The sequence below is a fragment of the Vicugna pacos genome, chromosome 1, assembly GCF_048564905.1.
Source record: "Vicugna pacos chromosome 1, VicPac4, whole genome shotgun sequence".
Lineage (NCBI taxonomy): Eukaryota > Metazoa > Chordata > Mammalia > Artiodactyla > Camelidae > Vicugna > Vicugna pacos.
Genome location: NC_132987.1, coordinates 58,378,167 through 58,397,711, shown reverse-complemented (window position 1 = coordinate 58,397,711; position 19,545 = coordinate 58,378,167). Strand labels below are relative to the sequence as shown.

General features: G+C 34.7%; 1 protein-coding gene across 1 annotated transcript in view; it reads right to left on the bottom strand.

Annotated features, from left to right (window-relative positions):
- OSTN (osteocrin) overlaps positions 1–19,545 on the bottom strand; it is a 34,668-nt gene that overhangs the window by 13,700 nt on the left and 1,423 nt on the right. The window contains exons 2-3 of the mRNA XM_006200959.4: positions 9,353–9,451; positions 5,942–6,156 (exon numbers count right to left, since the gene is read on the bottom strand). Coding sequence (XP_006201021.1) covers positions 5,942–6,156; positions 9,353–9,451 — 314 coding nt within the window. The remainder of the gene's footprint in view (positions 1–5,941; positions 6,157–9,352; positions 9,452–19,545) is intronic.

The following is a 19,545-nucleotide window of genomic DNA, read 5'->3' as shown; positions in this document are numbered from 1 at the left end:
ATTTTTATGAACCTTTTTAATAAAATAGTTGCAAAACTCTAAACTGTGTATTCTTGCTACAAAATATGCAAAAACATTCATTTTAATCCTGTGACTTTATTATATATATTTAAATGATGCTCAAATAATCTTTGTAACAGATGACAGGAAAATTTAACATTTAATTTTGTTTGAGTTAGCATTATACTTTGAAAGAAATCTAAAATTATTATTCAGTTAAAACTCAAGAACGTGTATAGAAATCCATTATGCAGTAGCTATTACTTACCTCCCATTGTTTTCCAACTCTTTAATATACAAATTTAATATTTACTTTAAGACCAAGAACAAGAATTTTTGTAAAAAAAAGTGAATCCTGAGGAAAATTTCACAGGAAGTATCCTTGGAATCTAGTTTGAAGGAGTAAAACATCAACTATGGAAAATAAAAATATAAAAAACTTGTACGTAAATTATAAGTAAAAAAAGAAAATTATTAATTTGTATATGTCACTCTAAATAAATTCTAAATAAAACAATCCTGACATTGAAGGTCACCTCTGTTGTTAAGCCATAGAGTACAAAGGAGCAGTCTGTATTCTGATCTGATCGCACTCATGAAGCAAAATATAGAGTAGAGATTAGGGGAAATCCTCAATTTTTCAAGCCCCTGGGCAAACATCTATGCAAAGGAAAAATAAAAAAATAAGGTCTCTTTAATACTTCCAACCTTCTGGAAGTAGTTGAAGGTAAAGGAAAAGAGAGAAAAAGGGAAAAGAAAACTGATACTTTTTGACCTCTGAAGATCATCAATTACTCTACTTAAATTCTTTCTTTCTTTATACGACACTGGATGGGACCATCACAGTTTGGTTCCAGAGACAATGACTAGGGTTATAGAGGCTTTGTACTGCATAGTCCAGAGGTGACAACCTGAATGATCGCTGAATACAGCATCCCTGTGTGGTCCCAACTGTCCTCCCCAATGTCACTTCTTGTCCTGCTTCATCACACCTGATACTGAGCCCACATCCTGCTATTTAGTCCTCCCAAGAACATGCCCTGAATATTTGAGCCTCTAAGCCATCACTTACATGACTGCCTTTTAACAGAATAATTGTTCTTAATCCAATTAACTTTTCAAACATGGTACTAGTTATTTGGGCCAAAAAATGTTGTTATTGCTGAATTTGACAATCAACTTTTTTCACCAATTCTGGAACATTATTGAAAAAATGCCTGGGGGTGGGTATAGCTCAGTGGAACAGTGGGTCCTTAGTATGCACAAGGTCCTGGGTTCAACCCCCAGTACCTCCACTAAAAAATCTGCATAATTAAAAAAATAGTGATTCTGTTCTTTTTGTCCCCACTAAACTCTAATTAGATTAAATTGTATGTTATAATTTCCCATTCTATTATCCATATTTTTGTGATATATTCTGAGTCATTTTCTCAGAGTTATCATATGATAAATGTATTTACTCTTCTGCCAGATCTGCTTTGTGGTTTATCTCACTGTTTAATTTTATTTCTTTAATTTGTTATGAAGCATTTCAGACACGGACCAAAATAGGATAGAATAACTGACTCTTATGTGTGCATCATTCTAAATTAACAATTACTGATTATGGCAGGTCTTGCTTAATTTATTCCATTCCCACTCCTGCGTTATTTTGAAGCAAATCCTAGAAAAATACCTTCAACTAAACATTTAAATGACAATAAATCTAACTTCAATGTAACTCATCCACAGAATGAGTGGATGAGGTAGAAATTCCCCTTTATAGAATTATTCTAAGCTAACAAATGAAGAAAGAATGATAGAATGTCTCTATTTTGTAAACCCTAATGAAATGATGGCTCTATACAATGATCATTAATTTCAGGTGATCATATTTAAAAGTAAACAATATTTTAAAATTAAACATATTTATTTACTAAGTATAGTTGATTTTTAATATTGTGTTAGTTTCAGGTGTATAGCTTAAGATTCTTTTCCATTATTACAAAATATTGAATATAGTTCCATGTGCTGTACAGTAAATCCTTGTTGTTTATCTATTTTATATATAGAAGTGAGTATCTATTAATTCCATACTCCTAATTTATCCCTCCACCCACCTTGGTAACTATAACTTTGTTTTCTATGTCTGTGAGTCTGTTTCTGTTTTGCAAATAAGCTCAGTTGTATTTTTAAAAAAATTTTTTGTTTTTAATGTTGTTTGTATTTTTTTTTGGAGTGGGGAGGTAATTTATGTGTTTATTTTTAGAGGAGGTACAGGGGCTCAAACCCAGGACCTTGTGGAATGCTAAGTTTGCACTCTATCACTTGAGCTATACCCGTTTATATTTTTTTTGATTCCACATATAATGATATGTAGTATTTGTCTTTCTCTGCCTGACCTACTTCAAAAAGTAAACATATTTAAAAGTAAACAATCGTTACTTAAAATCATCAAGTAGCCACAGTTCACCATTGCCTCATATATGTTAATTTTAAAACATATCATTGTTTGAACTAGGACCTCCCCCCCAAAGTATGATTGGTTAATAAATCCCTTAAAACTATTTAATCTTTTGGATCCCCTTACCCCTCCATCTCCTCTTGGACTTTTTTTTTTTTTTTTGCAATTCTGTTTTATAGGTAGTATTGAGTTCTTCCATCAGGGGGCATGTAATGACTTGCTATTTTTCCTCTTGTGATGCTAGCAGAAATTGATGATCACTGTCTAGAGCCATCATTTCATTAGAGATTGCCAAATAGACATTCTAATACTATCGTTCCTTCTTCATTTACTAGCTGAAATAATTCTTTAAAGAGGAATTTCTACCTCATCTACTAATTCTATCATTTCTCTCTTTTTTATTGAAGTATAGTCAGTTTACAATGTTGTGTCAATTCCTGGTGTACAGCATAATGTTTCAGTCATACCTATATACACATACTCATTTTCATATTCTTTTTCATTATAGGTTACTACAAGATATTGAATGTAGTTCTCTGCGTTTTCCTTTGATATATATTGTTGCTCTCTTTCATTTTTAATTTATATGTTTTTCTTATATAATTAGTCCATTCTTTTGTTGTCAATCTTTCTAAATCTCTTTGTTTTTAGTTGTGTCACTTAAATGCATAAAAGTTGAATTTTTCTTTATCAGCCAATTTGAAAATAAGTGTTAATTCCATTTACATTTATTGATATGATCAATATTTTTTGAATTTATCGTATTTTAAAGGTTATATTTATACATGATTCTTTCACATATAGTTTTTCACTGTCTTATTTTATGTTGCTCTCTTTTTTATAGGAAAATTTTAATTTTTATTCTTACAGTTATTTTTTGTATTCATATTTTATATAAAAAACTTGGTCATCTTTCTTTTCAGTTTTTGTCTTTTATTCTTTTAGTAAAAGATTCACTAAACTTAGTTTGCAATCTTTTCTTTTCTTTCTTCTCAATGTTCCCAAGCAACTATCTGTGGTAATAATATCCCTTTATTCCCAGTTAATAGCCATGAAACAATCAAAAACTCATTCAAATTTTTATAAGCTCTCACTATTGTCCCTGAATTGTTTGATAATTTGCTGTATCTATATTGTCAGACTGTATACCTATAACACTGGGAGCTCTTGTTTTTTTTTTGCAACTATCATTTGAATTTAATTCTAAAGTTATGCTCAAACCAATTCTTATGATAATATTTCTCCAGTCATTTTGATTGTCTGAAGAAATTAATCTAAGTAGCTTTCTCAGGAAGTGCTCATGAGAACAATATTCTCTAATTTTTGCTTGCTTATAATAGTTTATTTTTAGCCTTTATATGGAAAATCTATTCAAGTGCATATTAAATGCTTGCCAATTTCCCTTTATTTCTTGAAAGCTGAACTATTTTCGAACTATATCTTCTAATGTAGTCTCTCTTTATAACACTTCCTAATGAAACTATGATGAAACTTCAATGTAGTTTATATATATTTATGATATTTATGCAATACAATTTGGTGTATATGCTTATATGCTATTATAAATTCATGTATACATATTTACATAAACATTTATATGTTGATTTTCAAATTATTTAGTAGACTATGTTGCAAGGCTCAAGTTTAGTAGACTATGTTGCAAGTAATACTTATTAGAAGGCATAATATTTTCTTCACTTATATTTGGGATTTCCATGGACTACTTTATAAATTGCCTTTAAACATATCTCTTCTTGCTTTATGTTATAATTCATTATAAATATTTCCATGTTTTTTATTGGTATATGATTTCTTTGAGGGGCAAAGACTATTTTTCGACTCTGTACAACATAACCCACCACAGTGCCTAAAACATAAGTGGAACACGTTTGAATTTGTTCAAATAAACGAGGGTCTGAATTTCAAGATACAGATGTGGGATTTGTTTCAAGTACAGGTAGGATAAATTACAGTCCCAAAGTGATGATTTTATTTCCTGTTGTAGCTTTGAGACCCTTTCAGAACAGAAGTCTAGCAAATTGCATCCTGTATACTAAGAAACATGGAACAGAGTAAAGTCATGGGCCAGGGATAAGCACGGCAAGTTCTGGAGCTACCTGTAACAAGGTGCAACTCAAGCAGTGATGTGGAGACGAGTGCATGAAGTAATGAAGTGCTGGATTATGAAATTCTTCACAGAATTTCCTTAAGGAGTTTGCTTTTGTCTTGTAAGTAATGGGAACATTTCATGAACAGATTTTTGTGTGAGATGATCCCCTGGCAGCAGAGTAAAGGATACACTGGTGATAAAGGGGTGGGCAGGGTGGTAGAAGCGGAGATGAGCAAAGACTGGAGAAAGAAGACATGTGGAAAGGATGATTTAGCCCAGAATTCGGACAGCCTTAAAGTGAAAGATATTTCACATATAAAACAAATAAGAATAAGAGAATTTTGTGAACACTGGAATGTTTAAGGTGAGCTAAAGGAATCCCAGTAAATTCCCCAAATTCCAGACTATGGTCAGTGGGTGGTCTTTTGTGCTCGTGCTGATATGAAATGTACAGCACGAGGAACAGATATTGAGGGGATAGGAAATGAATTCAGCTTGAATGACTGCTTTAAAGATCTGACAGTCAATGATTAAAGTAATTAGAGTTAAAGACTCTAACACAGTTATAATGGTTAACAGTTTACAACACACTCATTTGATTTTTTTATGGAGGAAAGTAATTATCCCCATTTTACACATAAATAAGCTGAGGATCACAGAAGATAGCATTCTTATACAAATCACATGGCTAGAAATGATCAGAAATTTGACTTAAACACATGTGTTCTGACTCCAGGTTCTGAGAGTTCTTCACTACTTCTTAGTATAGGAGAGTGGACTTATTCACATCATTTGGAAAGCTTTGTATCACGGGTAAAAATAAAAATGGTATTCTGGTTATTTCTATTAATTAAAAAACTCAGTTGACCAGAACATTTATGTCAGAGCACACATGTTCCCCCCCGCCAAATGCTGTTATGTCTTATAGCAATTATTTCATATCTGCACGCAGCAGAATCTCCCTCAGAAAACATTAGGACAAAAATATTAACACATACCGTGGCAGTCATTTTGACCCCTAAACAGCTATTTCCAAGATATGATGCCATGAAACTCAGAATTAGCTAACACACTTTTAAATCTGTTTACCTACCAGGGTTTCATTGTATTTTCTTTTTTTTTACCTTTATTTTTTATTGAAGTATAGTCAATTTACAATGTTGTGTCAATTTCTTGTGTATAGCATAATGTTTCAGTCATATGTATGCATACATGTATTCCTTTTCATATGCTTTTTCATTACAGATTACTACAAGATATTGAATTTAGTTCCCTGTGCTATACAGAAGAAACTTGTTGTTTATCTGTTTTATATATAGTAGTTAGTAACATTTCTGAACCCAGAGTGGAAGAGTTAGAAAATGTTCCTTCTCCAGGAGGTCTCTTACCTCTGTTTACCTTTGTGATCCACAGAGCCAGCTGAGAGTCTGTCCAGGGGAGAACCAAAACCAGAGAAGCTTCTTTTCTTCTTTGTTTCAATCACATCATTCTCCAGAGACACAAGTTCATCAAGAAGTAAGAGTTTTGCTGCCAGATCAGTGGCTGATTTCTCTTCCCTGACTGTGGGTGGCGACTGAACACCCGTGAGTCCAGAATCAAAGGCCTAGCGGGCGGGAAGGGTGATCCCGTTCATTAAGAGAGAAAATCTGTACGATCAACTACATTTGGCTTTTGCTATTTTTGGCTGACATGCCTGTCATGACACTTGACTTCTCATGGAGTTATGCTCCAGAGTGAAAAACTTTGGGAGACAAAAACACATAGAGATGAAGTATATCCAGAAGAAATTAAAAGAAAATAAAACACACACACACGCACACACACACACACACACAAAGCATGTACTCCAGGCCTGCCTCTCCAATTTAGTACATTAACTAATCCGTCTTGCAGATTCTTTCTCAGTAACAGCTGCCTCCTTCGTTATCACTCCCGTAGCACTGTACCTACACTTCTTGCATCACTGCATTCATTACATTTTCCCTTGTATTAGATCAGCTGCAATGTAATTGTATTGCGTATCAGATTGTGACTAACTTGAGGGCAAAGACTATGTCTAATTAGTCTCTATCCAATGCCTCTCCCAGTATTTCGCTCATAGTTAGCACTTGTAAATTCCTGATGAATATTTATTGAATAAATTCTGAAAAATGTCTAAACCTATGCTATTTTCTTTTTGCCACTCATTCATTCCTTAGTGGCTGGATTGAGCCATTAAATCCAGCGAGGAGACTCTGCATTAGACCCAAGAGATAATAATGAGCAAAATCCAGTCTCTGCCCTGAGGGAGCTTACCATCTCTACCCAAGTGATTTATTCTTATTTTTTTTATTGAAGTGTAGTCGATTTACAGTGCTAGTTTCAACAATTCAGTTATACACATACATATATACATATATTTTCAGTAACTTTTCTTTTATGGCTCATTACAAAAAATTAAATACAGTTCCCTGTGCTATACAGTAGATCGTCGTGGTTTATCTATTTTGTATATAGTAATGTGTATCTGTTAATCCCAAACTCCTAATCTATCACTATGCCCCCTGTCTCCCTTAGTAGCCACACTTTGTTTTCTATGTCTGTGAGTCTAATTTTGGTTTGTAAATAAAATTTGGGTTTTGGGGTCTTTTTTTTTTTTGGATAACTACATATAAGTGACATCATATGATATTTGTCTTTCTCTGTCTGACTTAGTTCGTTTACTATTATACTCTCTAGGTCCATCCATGCTGCTGCAAATGACATTATTTTATTCTTTTTTATGACTGAGTAGTGTTCCATTGTATAAATATACCACATCTTCTTTAGCCATCATCTTGTCAATGGACATTTAAGTTGTTTCCACATCTTGGCTATTGTAAATTATGCTGTTGTGAACATTAGGGTGCATGTGTCTTTTTGAATCATACTTTTTCTCAGGATATATGCCCAGCAGTGGGATTGCTGGAGCATATGGAAAGTCTACTTTAAGATTTTTAAGGAATCTCCATATTGTCCTTCCTAGTGGCCACACCAGTTTACATTCCCACCAACAGTGTAGGAGCATTCCTTTTTCTCCACACCATCTGCAATATTTATTATTTGTAAACTTTTTAATGATGGCCATTCTGTCCACCCACATGATTTATTAACAACTATTTGTGAGTGTCTGTGATAAGGCAAAGCTAGCCCAATGATTTTATTGTTCCATGTCAAATTTCTTGTTTATTTATTTATTTACACATATTGCCACTTGACATGTCATTCAAGTCATAAAAATGTAGGTGTCCAGTTTGTGAGCCTGTCTTTTCCTTTCTTAGGACCAATCAGAGCATTTTAAAAAATGCTCCTATTAACGATCTGGAGTTATTCTATAGTCCAGGAGATGTGACGTCTTTCCCAGGAGCCTGTGAATGTTCCTCTGTGGGTAGAAACATTAATCACAGGGTTCTTTTCTTCCCTTTTCCTCTTTGGTCACATTCTTGTCAGACTCGGTTTTGGCAAGAGTCTTCACTTCCTTTTTTCTGTTTAAATTATTTATTTCATTCTCTTTCTATTCTCTTCCTTTTTTTCCCCCCAATAAAATGAAAGACTAGCACTTTCGAAGCCTTTTCATCATCTGCTCAGACAGTTCTTGTCTGAAACACTTAGAGTCGGCCTCAAAGCTCTTGAGACTTAAAGCTAGTGAGCTTCCTCTTTCCTAAGCTAACCAAATCTGTACCAAGTCTGGCCAGTTCTTCCTGGAAAACCCCTCTTGGCCTGCTCTTTCTGATTCACATCGATAATGATTTATATCAGACCCTCTTAACTGATTAGTGCACACTCGTCATCACCTTATAACTTATTTATCTCCTCTCTCACTGTCTTTTCTAATCTATCCTGAATGCTGCCATGAAGTTATCCCCAACCATTACTTTCATCAGATATAGAGAAAATTAAAAATCTCTATCCAATTTGTTATTTACAGTGCAAAGTCCACAATATGGTTCCAAACTCCTCTGAAAATCTCAGCTTCTGTCACTTCCCCATATAAGGTTGGCAACAAGAAACTGAAGAGGGGAAGGATGCTATGATCACGAAAAAGAAACTCTAAAGAGCAGCAGACAAAACTTCAAAGGGCAAAGGTACAAGATCTTTTCTTATCTCTCAGAGTTTCCTCCAAAAAAATGTGTTCATTCTTCCAACTGACATACATACAAAGTAGATTTTTTTTCTTTTTAAAGATATTCTTAATCCTCAGCAAAAAAACACCACAAAACTTGTATAAAATTCATCCTTCAGTAAAATAAATTTCAGACTCCCACTTTATGTTACTTAAGAAGTACAAAGAATGTATGTTTCTATTGAGATGCAATGAGCCAAGTTAACTTTTCTCTGGGTAGAGATGTCCTCACATTTCATTTCCTTTGTAGTTTAGTCTTGGCAGCAAGAAAACATTTGTACAGTGATAATATTTTGGCCAAACTACTCAAATTTTGACATATAAACAAATTCAAACTTTACGGAAAAGCACTTCATCTTTAAGCAACTAACTTAATTATAAATATGGCTGAGATGATAATGAATTTTCTCTTACAGGTTTTGGTTTATGGAATACAAATCTTTGTTATTACTTCTAGTTTTTTTTTTTATCTTAACATTCAGATATCTGGCTTTTTCTGAATCCACAGTGAGAACAAGACATAGAAAGAAATGTCTATTTTCTTTACTTTGTATTATCAAGGCATCTCCCTAGTTGTAAATGGCACCTGTTTCTGACAGTGATAAAAATGGCTAATGTTTATAAGAAATATATGGTCCCTTAAGCTAGTTTCCATTACCTTTGTCGTGACATCCACTGAGAGCACTTTTCCTGAGCTCCAGAGAATCAACGTCAAAGCCAGGATAGAATGTGCACTTGCCAATCTCCAGTCCAGCATCTAAGGGGCACATGCATCAGGGTTCACATTTACTAGTTTGGCATACATACAAAGGTAGAAAACAAAAACTATAAAGCTTGCTATAGGCAGGTGATAAACTAAATTATTCAGCTTCTATGTGCTGGAGTGCACCTTGGGAAAACTTAAATTACGTTTAATAGAAGATGTCAATCTTCCAGAATGAATTCTATCAAGGCTTCATTTTCATGGAAACCTAGACTCAGGTTGTAAAGCCAAAATCATAATTTAATTCAAAGTAATCCACAGCCGAGAAATCTAGTTTGTGTAACTTTATTTTTTGACTGTCTAATCCACAGATCACAAAGTCATATACCTAAGGGAAATGTGTTAGATTGGCTAGGTATGAGAGTCTGAGGCCTGGTAGGGTCTATGGCGAACAAGAGAAAATGTGCCATGTTTAAAAGTAATTAAATTCAAAATTTCAAAAAACACCACAGATCCAGTAGGATAACATCTTTATGTCCTTGCGGTATGTTAGGATTTCTTGAGCAAGACTCAAAAGGTAGATCTCATAGAAAACATTTAAAAATTTCATTATATCAAAATCAAAAAATTCTGCATGATAAGATATAATAAATTACAACAAAAACAAGTTACAGGTGGAATATATTTTCAACAGATATAGAAAAGAAAGATTAGCATTTGGAACATCTAAGTAACTCTGATAAGTAAAATTTTAAAAAGAGACACACAAGTAAGCAAAAATGGGCCAAAATTTATAAGAAGACATGTATCTGAAAGTTCAGTCTCATTGCTTATAGTAGTAAAAACTGAATCAGTCCAACCAACCCAATCAATCCATTACCTTGCTCAAGAAGAAATGGATTTATCAACTGACGTATATTCATACTGTGGACTTAGAGCAAGCAATTTAAATTTATGTGTATCTACTCCAAACAAATGACCTAAACATTATGTGTACTTATATGAATGGATTTTTAAGAAAACGGATTTGAGGGGAAATAAGAAGTTCCAGAAAAATCCATATGGCATGCTACCATTTACCTAAATTGGAAATAACACAAAGCAATTTCATTTATTTTGAAATCTATGCATATAATTAAAATATAAACCAACGGAACTTGATTCATGACTATGATTGCTTCTGGGGAGAGTGGGAAGTAAATAAGATTATGGAAGAAACATAAGGGACTCAGGTTTTATCTATGCACATATTTTAAAGCCAACATGTCAAAAGATTACATTTGTCAATTCTGTGTAGTAAGTACAAAGGTGTCTCATTTCTGCACTTAGGAATTTTTGTACTAATAAAACACTGCATATCCAACTAAAGCTTATCTACGATCTGAACCAGGCCTGCTGGCGGCCAGTCTGGCCACTAGTTACAGTGGGAAGCCTCGCTCTGCTGGGAGGAGATCACGGGCTGTCCACCACAACAGAGCGGGCTTGACTTCCCCATTTAGTACGCGACACTTAGCACTCCCTCAAGCCATCCTTTTTGAATGAGAAGTCTCAGTAAACTTTTATTTCCTTAAAAAAAAAAGTATTTGGAAATCTGCAGAGCGTGAAAAGAAAGGAATGCCAAGAGCAAACTGAAAAACTGGATCTGAGACTCATTTTTGCTTCAGTAATTGTATGACCTTGGGTGTGGGTCATTTAACATGAACTTCATTTTCCGTGTTAGTAAAGTGAGGAGTAATTCTCACCTCAGAAGAGCTTTAAGAGGATTGACTTGATTCATGTATAACCTTTTCATCCTGTTTAGTATTTATAATAATGTGTAAGTGAAAGAACATTTATGAGATGTTACTGAATATTTCTTTAGTAACTACATTTTCTTTGGTGTGACCCAAGGTTTTCTTTTATGACATTTCCTTAAAATATTGTTACTGTGAAATCTCAGTGTAGATTTTAGTAATAAATGTATCCTCTGTAATACAGACAAATAAGTGTTCTATGTCGATAGAGTAGCATCTTATTAACCATGCATACTAAGACTTAAAATGGCAATAAAATATTTTAGCATTATCTATATTATTTATTTATCAAATAAAATCTTAATTTTCATGTAATGTAGTCTAAACTAGCTCTTCATTATGTCACCAATTATTCTATTTTGGAATCTAGTCACATAATGTTGGTCACTAGCTGCTTCTCTGTATTCAACACTTTCTGGAAGGGAGCAGGAAATTCTTTGTGTTCTCTTTCTGACAAGTTGATATTTGATATTTGATATTTGAGTTTTTTGGTGAGTATCAAAAAACAATTAATCATGATTATTTCCCTAAATTGAGACAGTAGAAAAATAACAAGAGCAAATGTATCAGTTATCTGGTAAAAATACCAACCCTAAACTGCATTATTTATTCCTTTAAAAAAATCAGCCTTGGAACATATTTTTTTCCTTCTGATTTTGCTGATGTCTCTGACTTTTCTCCACAAAAGGGAAGATATATTAAAAAAAATAACTGTGTTTTTAAAATGATCTCATATTTCTGGCATATCTTTTTTTAAAAAATAGCTCTCTCATTCAATCAAAGATAAACTGCAATTTGCCATGTTTTCCTTCCTTATTTTTTATCATGTTAAAAACAGGTTACAAAGTGTGAAATTGCTCAATTTTATAAGCCTTTCCATGTGGATTTCCTTCAACTATTTTTATGCACATTTTACTAACCAGGTTTCCCTTCATCTCTGCAGTCTTATAAATGGTACAGGATGATGGGTGTTTATAATATTGATGATTATGTCTGAGGCATATATTTTTGTGCTTGGGTGTATATAGGAAAAAAGTCATAATGCATCGTCTTACAGATAACCACATCCTGATTATTTGGATAGGGAGATGTAAAAATAAATGCTGAGTTTAAATACACACATTTAATGGTTTAAAGCCATGCTTGTAGCCAGTTAACCAAAAGGCCAAGTTCCTAAATATGGCAGTTGGTACACTAATGAAAACAAACACCCTGGCACCTGCCACACAAAAGACATTTGATTAACTAGTTGAAACTTGATTGCTACAAAATTAGAAACAGAGGAAATTATAGGGAGGGAAGGAAAAGACTGCGTTCAGCTCTGTTTCCCTATTTTGTTGATAGTGGGTAAATATAGCCAGTGACTTAAAAATCTACTCGGCCCCATGCACGCTCCAGATCGCAGAAATGACACTCAAAGGATATTCACTGTGTGACTACACCATAGTGAAGGTGTTTGCAATTTTTTCAGTACAATGATAATTTTTATTGAGTAATTTCTGAATAATATTCCTCTGATGTGAGGAAGTTTAAAAGGGACAGTGGGCATGGCATCCACCTTATAAGAAGATTAGGTGTGTAACTCATTCATTTTCAGCCAGTTGGTCTACCAAGTGAAACTGTTTCAAAGACTTTTCACATGTAATTCATTATATCCCGAAGGGGTCCTCCAATCTCTGGCGGGAGAGGTGGTGGAGGGAGCAAGGTGGGGAGGTGTGAAGTTTGTCACTGAAGTGTGGGATGCAGCTCTACATATTGTATGTTCCTTTAGAACATCGACAGTGCATACCGACGTTTTAAATGCTCTAAAAGTCCAGTAGTAAAATAACTGGTTTAATTATATTTAAACTAGGATTAAATGAGAAGCCTGTTAAAATGAAGAAAGACATTTGCATTATTGAGAATCAGTGCTGCAATGAGTCATTGTTACTGTGGGAAAAAAAAATCTCTTAAGTGGGCTGAGGCAGAAAAAGAAGAGATTGGCAATCACTGATCCAAGCTCTCTGCCTTTGAGGGCTGATGTTGAAGAGAAATAAATCACTCAGGTGACTAAGGAAACTGCTCTTCAACAACGTCTGACTTAGGGATAGTAGATCTAACCACTAGAAACTCACAAGAGGACTGAGTTTTGGAAGTGAATCTTGATGATTTTTGGGAATTTCTTATTTATCCTAAGTTCTTGACTGGAATTATTCAAAATAGACTCTATTCACCTTATTTTCAAAAGAAATTAAAAATAAAGACTTAATTAAAGGTAAGTGACTTAAAAAGTAATTAAACTTAAAAAAAAACTTTCTCCTTCTACTTTGACATTGCAGACATTTAAGTGAGATTTAACAGGACGTGATATGAAGGGTCCCTAGTTCTGACATGGGGAAATGACTGCGTGTGCCTGCACACAACCCTCCCACAATCTCCTTTCTCTGAAGGTGGAGGTGGTCTCCTAGGCAAGTGGTGAGTCAGCTGGGCCCCCCAGTTAATTTGTTAAGAAGGAGTGAGTTCTTCAATGTACCTTTACCTGCCCCGTAAAGTTGTGATCACTCAGGTCATTTTGATAACAGAGAAAAGCTTCCAGGATAGTAGATAACAGAGTATCTGTCATTTTTTATTTTAAAATTAGACTTGAAGGATAGGGCTAATGACTTTGCTGTGCTAGATGACCTTAAGCAAGAGGCTTAAATGGTCAAAATTGTCTAAGGAAACTCATTTTATGAATTAACAACATTCTAACTAATTAATTTGAATTGAAAACTATTTAATTAATTCACAAAAAAGGTACGATGGTTAACACACCATCTGTGTGGCTTGTTGTGGTAGAGAGGGACCTGATCCAGGGGTTCTGAGACTCAGGCCCTGCCTTGGCTCCACTGCTCTTTCACTGAATGATTTGGGGCAAACCCTTTCCTCTCCAGGCTGAGGACAATGAGCTTAGTCTCCCTGCCCTCTAAAGTTGCTTTGAGCTTCCATTAAGTCTGAATCTGGCTCTTTTCTGATGAAAGCACAGATTCTATATATAGGTCATGACAATAGTTGGTATAGGTTTGGCTGGGAAAATCTTTCTGCTGTCCCTCAGATTTGCTGAGTATATGCATAGGAGTTTGCACCTAGGTATTCACATAAATATGCTCCTCTTGAATTTTTAGTATTTCTAGCTGAAAAGAGGAGCCTTTAAATCTTTGATTTTCAGATGTCATTTATGGTAAGAGATCCCATTTTAAAAATGTATTTTAAGAAAGAAAAAGGGCTACCAGTTAAATTATGATGTGCTATCAAGTGTAAGACTCATTCTAATTTCAGAGATGTTAAATGTCACACCAGAATGGATGAAATATGGTATATCTATTGACTTTCAAGCGTTCACTTGATTTTTTTTTCAGCATGCTTAAGTCACTATACTCAATTCCTCCACACTTTCAAAACAAGAATTGTTAGAAGTGGGGATTGGAATTTTTGATAATAAGAATTTTCAGATATCTGAAACACCACCAATTTCACTTATACAGATACATATGTACATATATTTTTCACATGCTGTTTCTTCAAAAATCTTTAGATATACTAATTTAAAAAATGAAACTCTTTTAGTCAATAAATAGATATTCAGCATCAGAAAAATATTTCTGTGATGGTGAGGAAAAACTCAGAATTAGACTTCAAGGTTAAGAATGTGTCCTTGCTGTGCCAGGTGACCTTGAGCAAGATACTTTAACTGTCAAAATTGTCTAATAAAACTCATTTTATGAGTTCACAACATTTTAATTAATTAATTTTAGTTAATTTAAAACTAATTAATTTACAATGAGAACAAATCATTATGGATTTGCCTTATTGCCAAGTAAGAGCAAAGAAACATTTAATTTTATATTTAATATTATTAGCAAATAAAGATGTACATTTATCTGTGAAAAAATACTGCATCTTTTTTAATCTTATTTGATCATAGGTGAAACTTTTCAATGGGAACTTGCATGAAAACAGTTTGTAAACTATAAAGGTAATGTGGAAAGATTAACTACATGATATAAAAGTGATTACTACTGAGCTGAAGGCAGGTGTTAGAAGTCAAGTCCGGGGAAAGTAAAGCTCATACTCAGCAACTACCTAAGGGACTGGAAGCCATTCACAGAGACAATCAGCAAAGCTCATGTTACAGATCAAGAGGATACATCACAGTTTGACATTATACAGATAATCTTGATACTTCAATGAGTGACATTTGAACATGGTGTTGATGAAAGAAGCAACCAGGTGCTTGAGACACTTTCTTGCTGAAGTCCCTTCTTTACTGGCACTGCAGCTCCACAGTCTTTAGTGCCATCGGCTCCACAAACAAGAGGACCAAGTGTGGCTGTGGCACTTAGAACTTCGGAAGTGGGGGTTAGTTTCTGATCCTCATGAACTCAGATGTAAAATTTAAAATCGTTGAGAGATTTTCACCCAAGAGCAACTGAATTACAATTTGTGGCTTCTGTCATCGACATGCGTATCATCTATGCCATTCTCACAAAGACACATCTGAGAAACACTCCTGGTGTTGAGCCATTTACTTAAAAGTCTCTCTGTGAAATTTGCTATTTTCAGTAGATTGTGCGATAGGCATTTGCTTTGTATTTTGAGTATGATTTTGCAGGGAAGGTGCAAACTGAGACCGAGACATTTAACATTTCCGTTTTTTAAACATTTAAAATGTCAGGAATGTGTTATTTCTCCTTTCTCATTGCTCTTCAATCATAGTAGTAAATTTTCCAAAGTCACAAAGCCAGTTAGAGGAAGAGCCGGAGCAACAGTGTACACTGTAAGACTCTCAGTTTCATGCTCCTTCAAGTATAACCTATTTGTAGAAGTAGAAAACATTTTCCCATCTCCAAAACAAATTTGCTTATAAAGTAAAATGTTTATGGATGAGATGTTCTTAATGTGGCAGACACTTGCATTTTAAAATGAGTTTCCCTGAATGCTACAAATCAGGAAGAATGATAATTTACTAGTATACATGTGTTAACTGATTTTTATTCTATCTAGTATCATTTTCATTTTTTTTTTCAGACACAATTGCCTTCCAAAATCATAAAATTCTGTGGTTAAATATCTCCATTTTTTTTTCTATTTGGAATTTTCAATCATACTACTAATATTTTTCTTGTAAACATTTAAGAAGGCAGAAACCTACCATGATACTTTAAAGGAAGATCTCATTATTAAAAAGTCCATGTATGTGTGTTTAACAAAGTGTTTAGTTGTTACTGTAAACTCCTTGAGGGTCAGAACCATGTCATCACCATTGTATCTCAGCACCCAACAGAATGCTTGGCATAGAGTCAACATCATTTGTTGAATGAATGAATGAAACAGCTTTATGTGGTAGGTAAACAGAAATGTGGTGGGACAGTTATTCATGTCTCAGTTTTATTGATATAGAAACTGAGGCTTAGAGATGTGAAGAGATTTGTCCAGGTTTTAAAGCCACGGTAATATGTGTTGAAGTTCATGCCAGAATCCTGGTATGTCCATTAATGTTTCACATCACAGATTCTCATTCTAATGAAAGGAACATGCATCAATATTCCCTAATAATTATCCCAGTATAGTTTAAGATTTCTCCTTGTCAAATATTAATTTGCACTTAGATCCCTGAATTATTATGTTTTGTCATATGAAACTATGTCTTCTAAGAATAGAAGAGAACTTTGTGTATGATTCTGTACAGTTCTGATAAGCAAATTTATTGTTTAATTCGAATAATTAGTAATGGTGGAAACAAGAATCTTGAAGACCATAGATAAGGAAAAGCTGGTAGAGTTGCACATAAACAAGCTACTTGGGCATTTGACACCTAAGCCATTTTTATGTGGTATAAAAAAGCTTTCAAAGGGCAAAGTTGATACCCTTTGATATCCAAATGATAGACGCAGTTACCTATGGCATATATAGGAATCAGGATAATGTGGAATATTGACACCTCCTTCACCATTTACCCCACATATAATATTAATAATTATTAGATTACATTTTAATTACATTAAACTAGCCAATATAATCAACAAAAAGTAATCTAAAATATAAGTGAAGAGCGCAAAATATAAATTTTATAATCCTCAACAACAAGATGTTGAGTGCAAGGTATGCACTGTATATCAGGCACTAGGAATATAAACATGAAAACACACGCTCCTGGTCAGCTAGTTGCTCACAGCCTGATGGAGGTGGAAGCTTTTCAACCGCTTGCCCTGCCCAGCCAAGGATCTCCTCCTGCAAGAGCGGACTCTTCCTTCAAGTACAATTGTTCAAATATATTTCCTTCAAGTACAATTGTTATAAATACCTTTTTTTGAAAAACATTTGCGTAGTACTTTATTATTTTGAAATCCATCTATCTCCTTTCATCTTCACAACAGTCATGTTCAATCTGTATGGAAAATCTTATAATCTATTTTTTTTAATAGATGAACTGACACAACCCGGGCTACTTTAGAACGCTCGTCCCCTGACTCCTGGTCTTGCATGCATACTTCCTAGGACAACAAAAGCAGTGAGTGGAAAGAGACTGGTTTGTCTTCAGTTACACAGACCTGGATATGTCTCCTGACTGGAAATGTTACTTAGCCCCTTTGTCTTTGTGTCTTCATCAGGAAAATGGGGCAAAGACTTACTTTGTAGATTTATCGTAAGGATTAGAAATAATACGGATAAAGGGACTAGCACCAAGTGGTTACTCAAAAAACAATAGTTATTATCCTGATATTGTCTTCTAAAAATGGCAAATTTTCAAAATATGTCTTTCTGCTTTTTAATTTTTATGAAAAAAATTTTATCCTTGTTCTTTTAAGGAATAAAATTAGTCCTTGGAATCTAGAATTATAGCAGAGTGATAGGAAATATAATAAAGAAGGTAATACTGATTGGGTGAAAGGAAATATTGTTAAAAAGAGTTATAAGTGGCAATCATTCTGACATTTAACGTTACATTATCATTAATACATACAACTCTAAAGGATACCATAATGAGAAGAGAACAAAGGGAAGATATCTCAGTTATACTTAAAATGTAATTATTTTCAAGCTCTAATTAAATCAACAAAAGTAAATTTTTAGATGAATTTTAATATAATTTTATATGATATATATTTTGTTTTATAGTTCACAAGGTATCTCTATTAATTTCATTTAAAAAAATCACTGTGTTGTTAGAGTCATGGCCTTCACAGGGTTTTTCAATATTGGCAGTATAGCATCGTCAGGCTGTGTCATGGAAGAAGAGGCACCATAGGCGTTATGGGAATTAAGGACCTTGTTATAGGAACTAGACTTTATATAAGCATGGGAGCAGCTGGAGACGATTGGGCAGTGGAGGAGGTAGAGGAAGAGAAAATGTCACTTTCCAATCCTCTTGGAGCCCTGGAGTGAATGGACAAGTCAAGAGTTTGCAAGGAAATGCAACCACCAAAGTGGGACCACCGGGAAGCCACGGGGAGGTCCATGGAAAGCCATCACTTGGTGGGTCAGTAGTCAAATTAGCAGGAGGAGCCCAAGTGATATTTTGAAAGTGCATTTTTCACGTGTATAAACTCTTCTGTGTTATAGAATTTTAGAAAGAAAGGGGACGCTCATTAGAAATTGGGGAATTTACCCATTGTCAGTAGATGGAGAAAGTCAGACTCAGAGGTAACTAACTTGCCCAGGGGAGAGGAGATGAAGGGGAGATATAACATGGATGGAGAGGAGGAGGGGGCAGGAGGAGGCATGGCAGAGGAGTTGTTCCTGGACGGAGAGGGTGCTTTGTTCTGAGGCTTGAGTACTGAGGCATTGATAAGGGAGAGCGGCAACAGCCAGTACAAGCCAACCAAGGCACCAGCAGTTACTGGCAGGTGATGCTAACCGTTGCTCCAGAGAGGTGCTGAGAATTATTTGGAGAAAGGAGAAGGAGGGCTCAGCTAAAAATAGCTCTAATCTTCAGACACATGGGAGTTGGCCTGTGTAGAGAGGTGCCCAGGGCTGGGAGGGAACTTGTGGCTCACCTTTTGTATCCACATGGACCCCAGATTTACTGAGGGGAGAGGAAGCCCTTAGGAGGCTGAGCAAACGCTACTGAAGTCAAGACTGGGATTAGAAGTCTGACTCCAAAGCTGTGTTCCTCCAATGACAGCATTGAACCTAAGCAAAACTTGTCTGGTGGGTAGAGGTCACAGTGGATGAAACATTGGCAAGGAGATTAAACTAGATGATGTTTGAAGATTAGCCTCAAGATTCCGTGATACTCAGTCTTCATTCTCTAATTCAGGGAACACTGACGTGGGAGCTGCCAGGTCACCAGGTCAGTGCTGCATTCGGCATCCCTGGCACTTTAAAGTTCTTTCA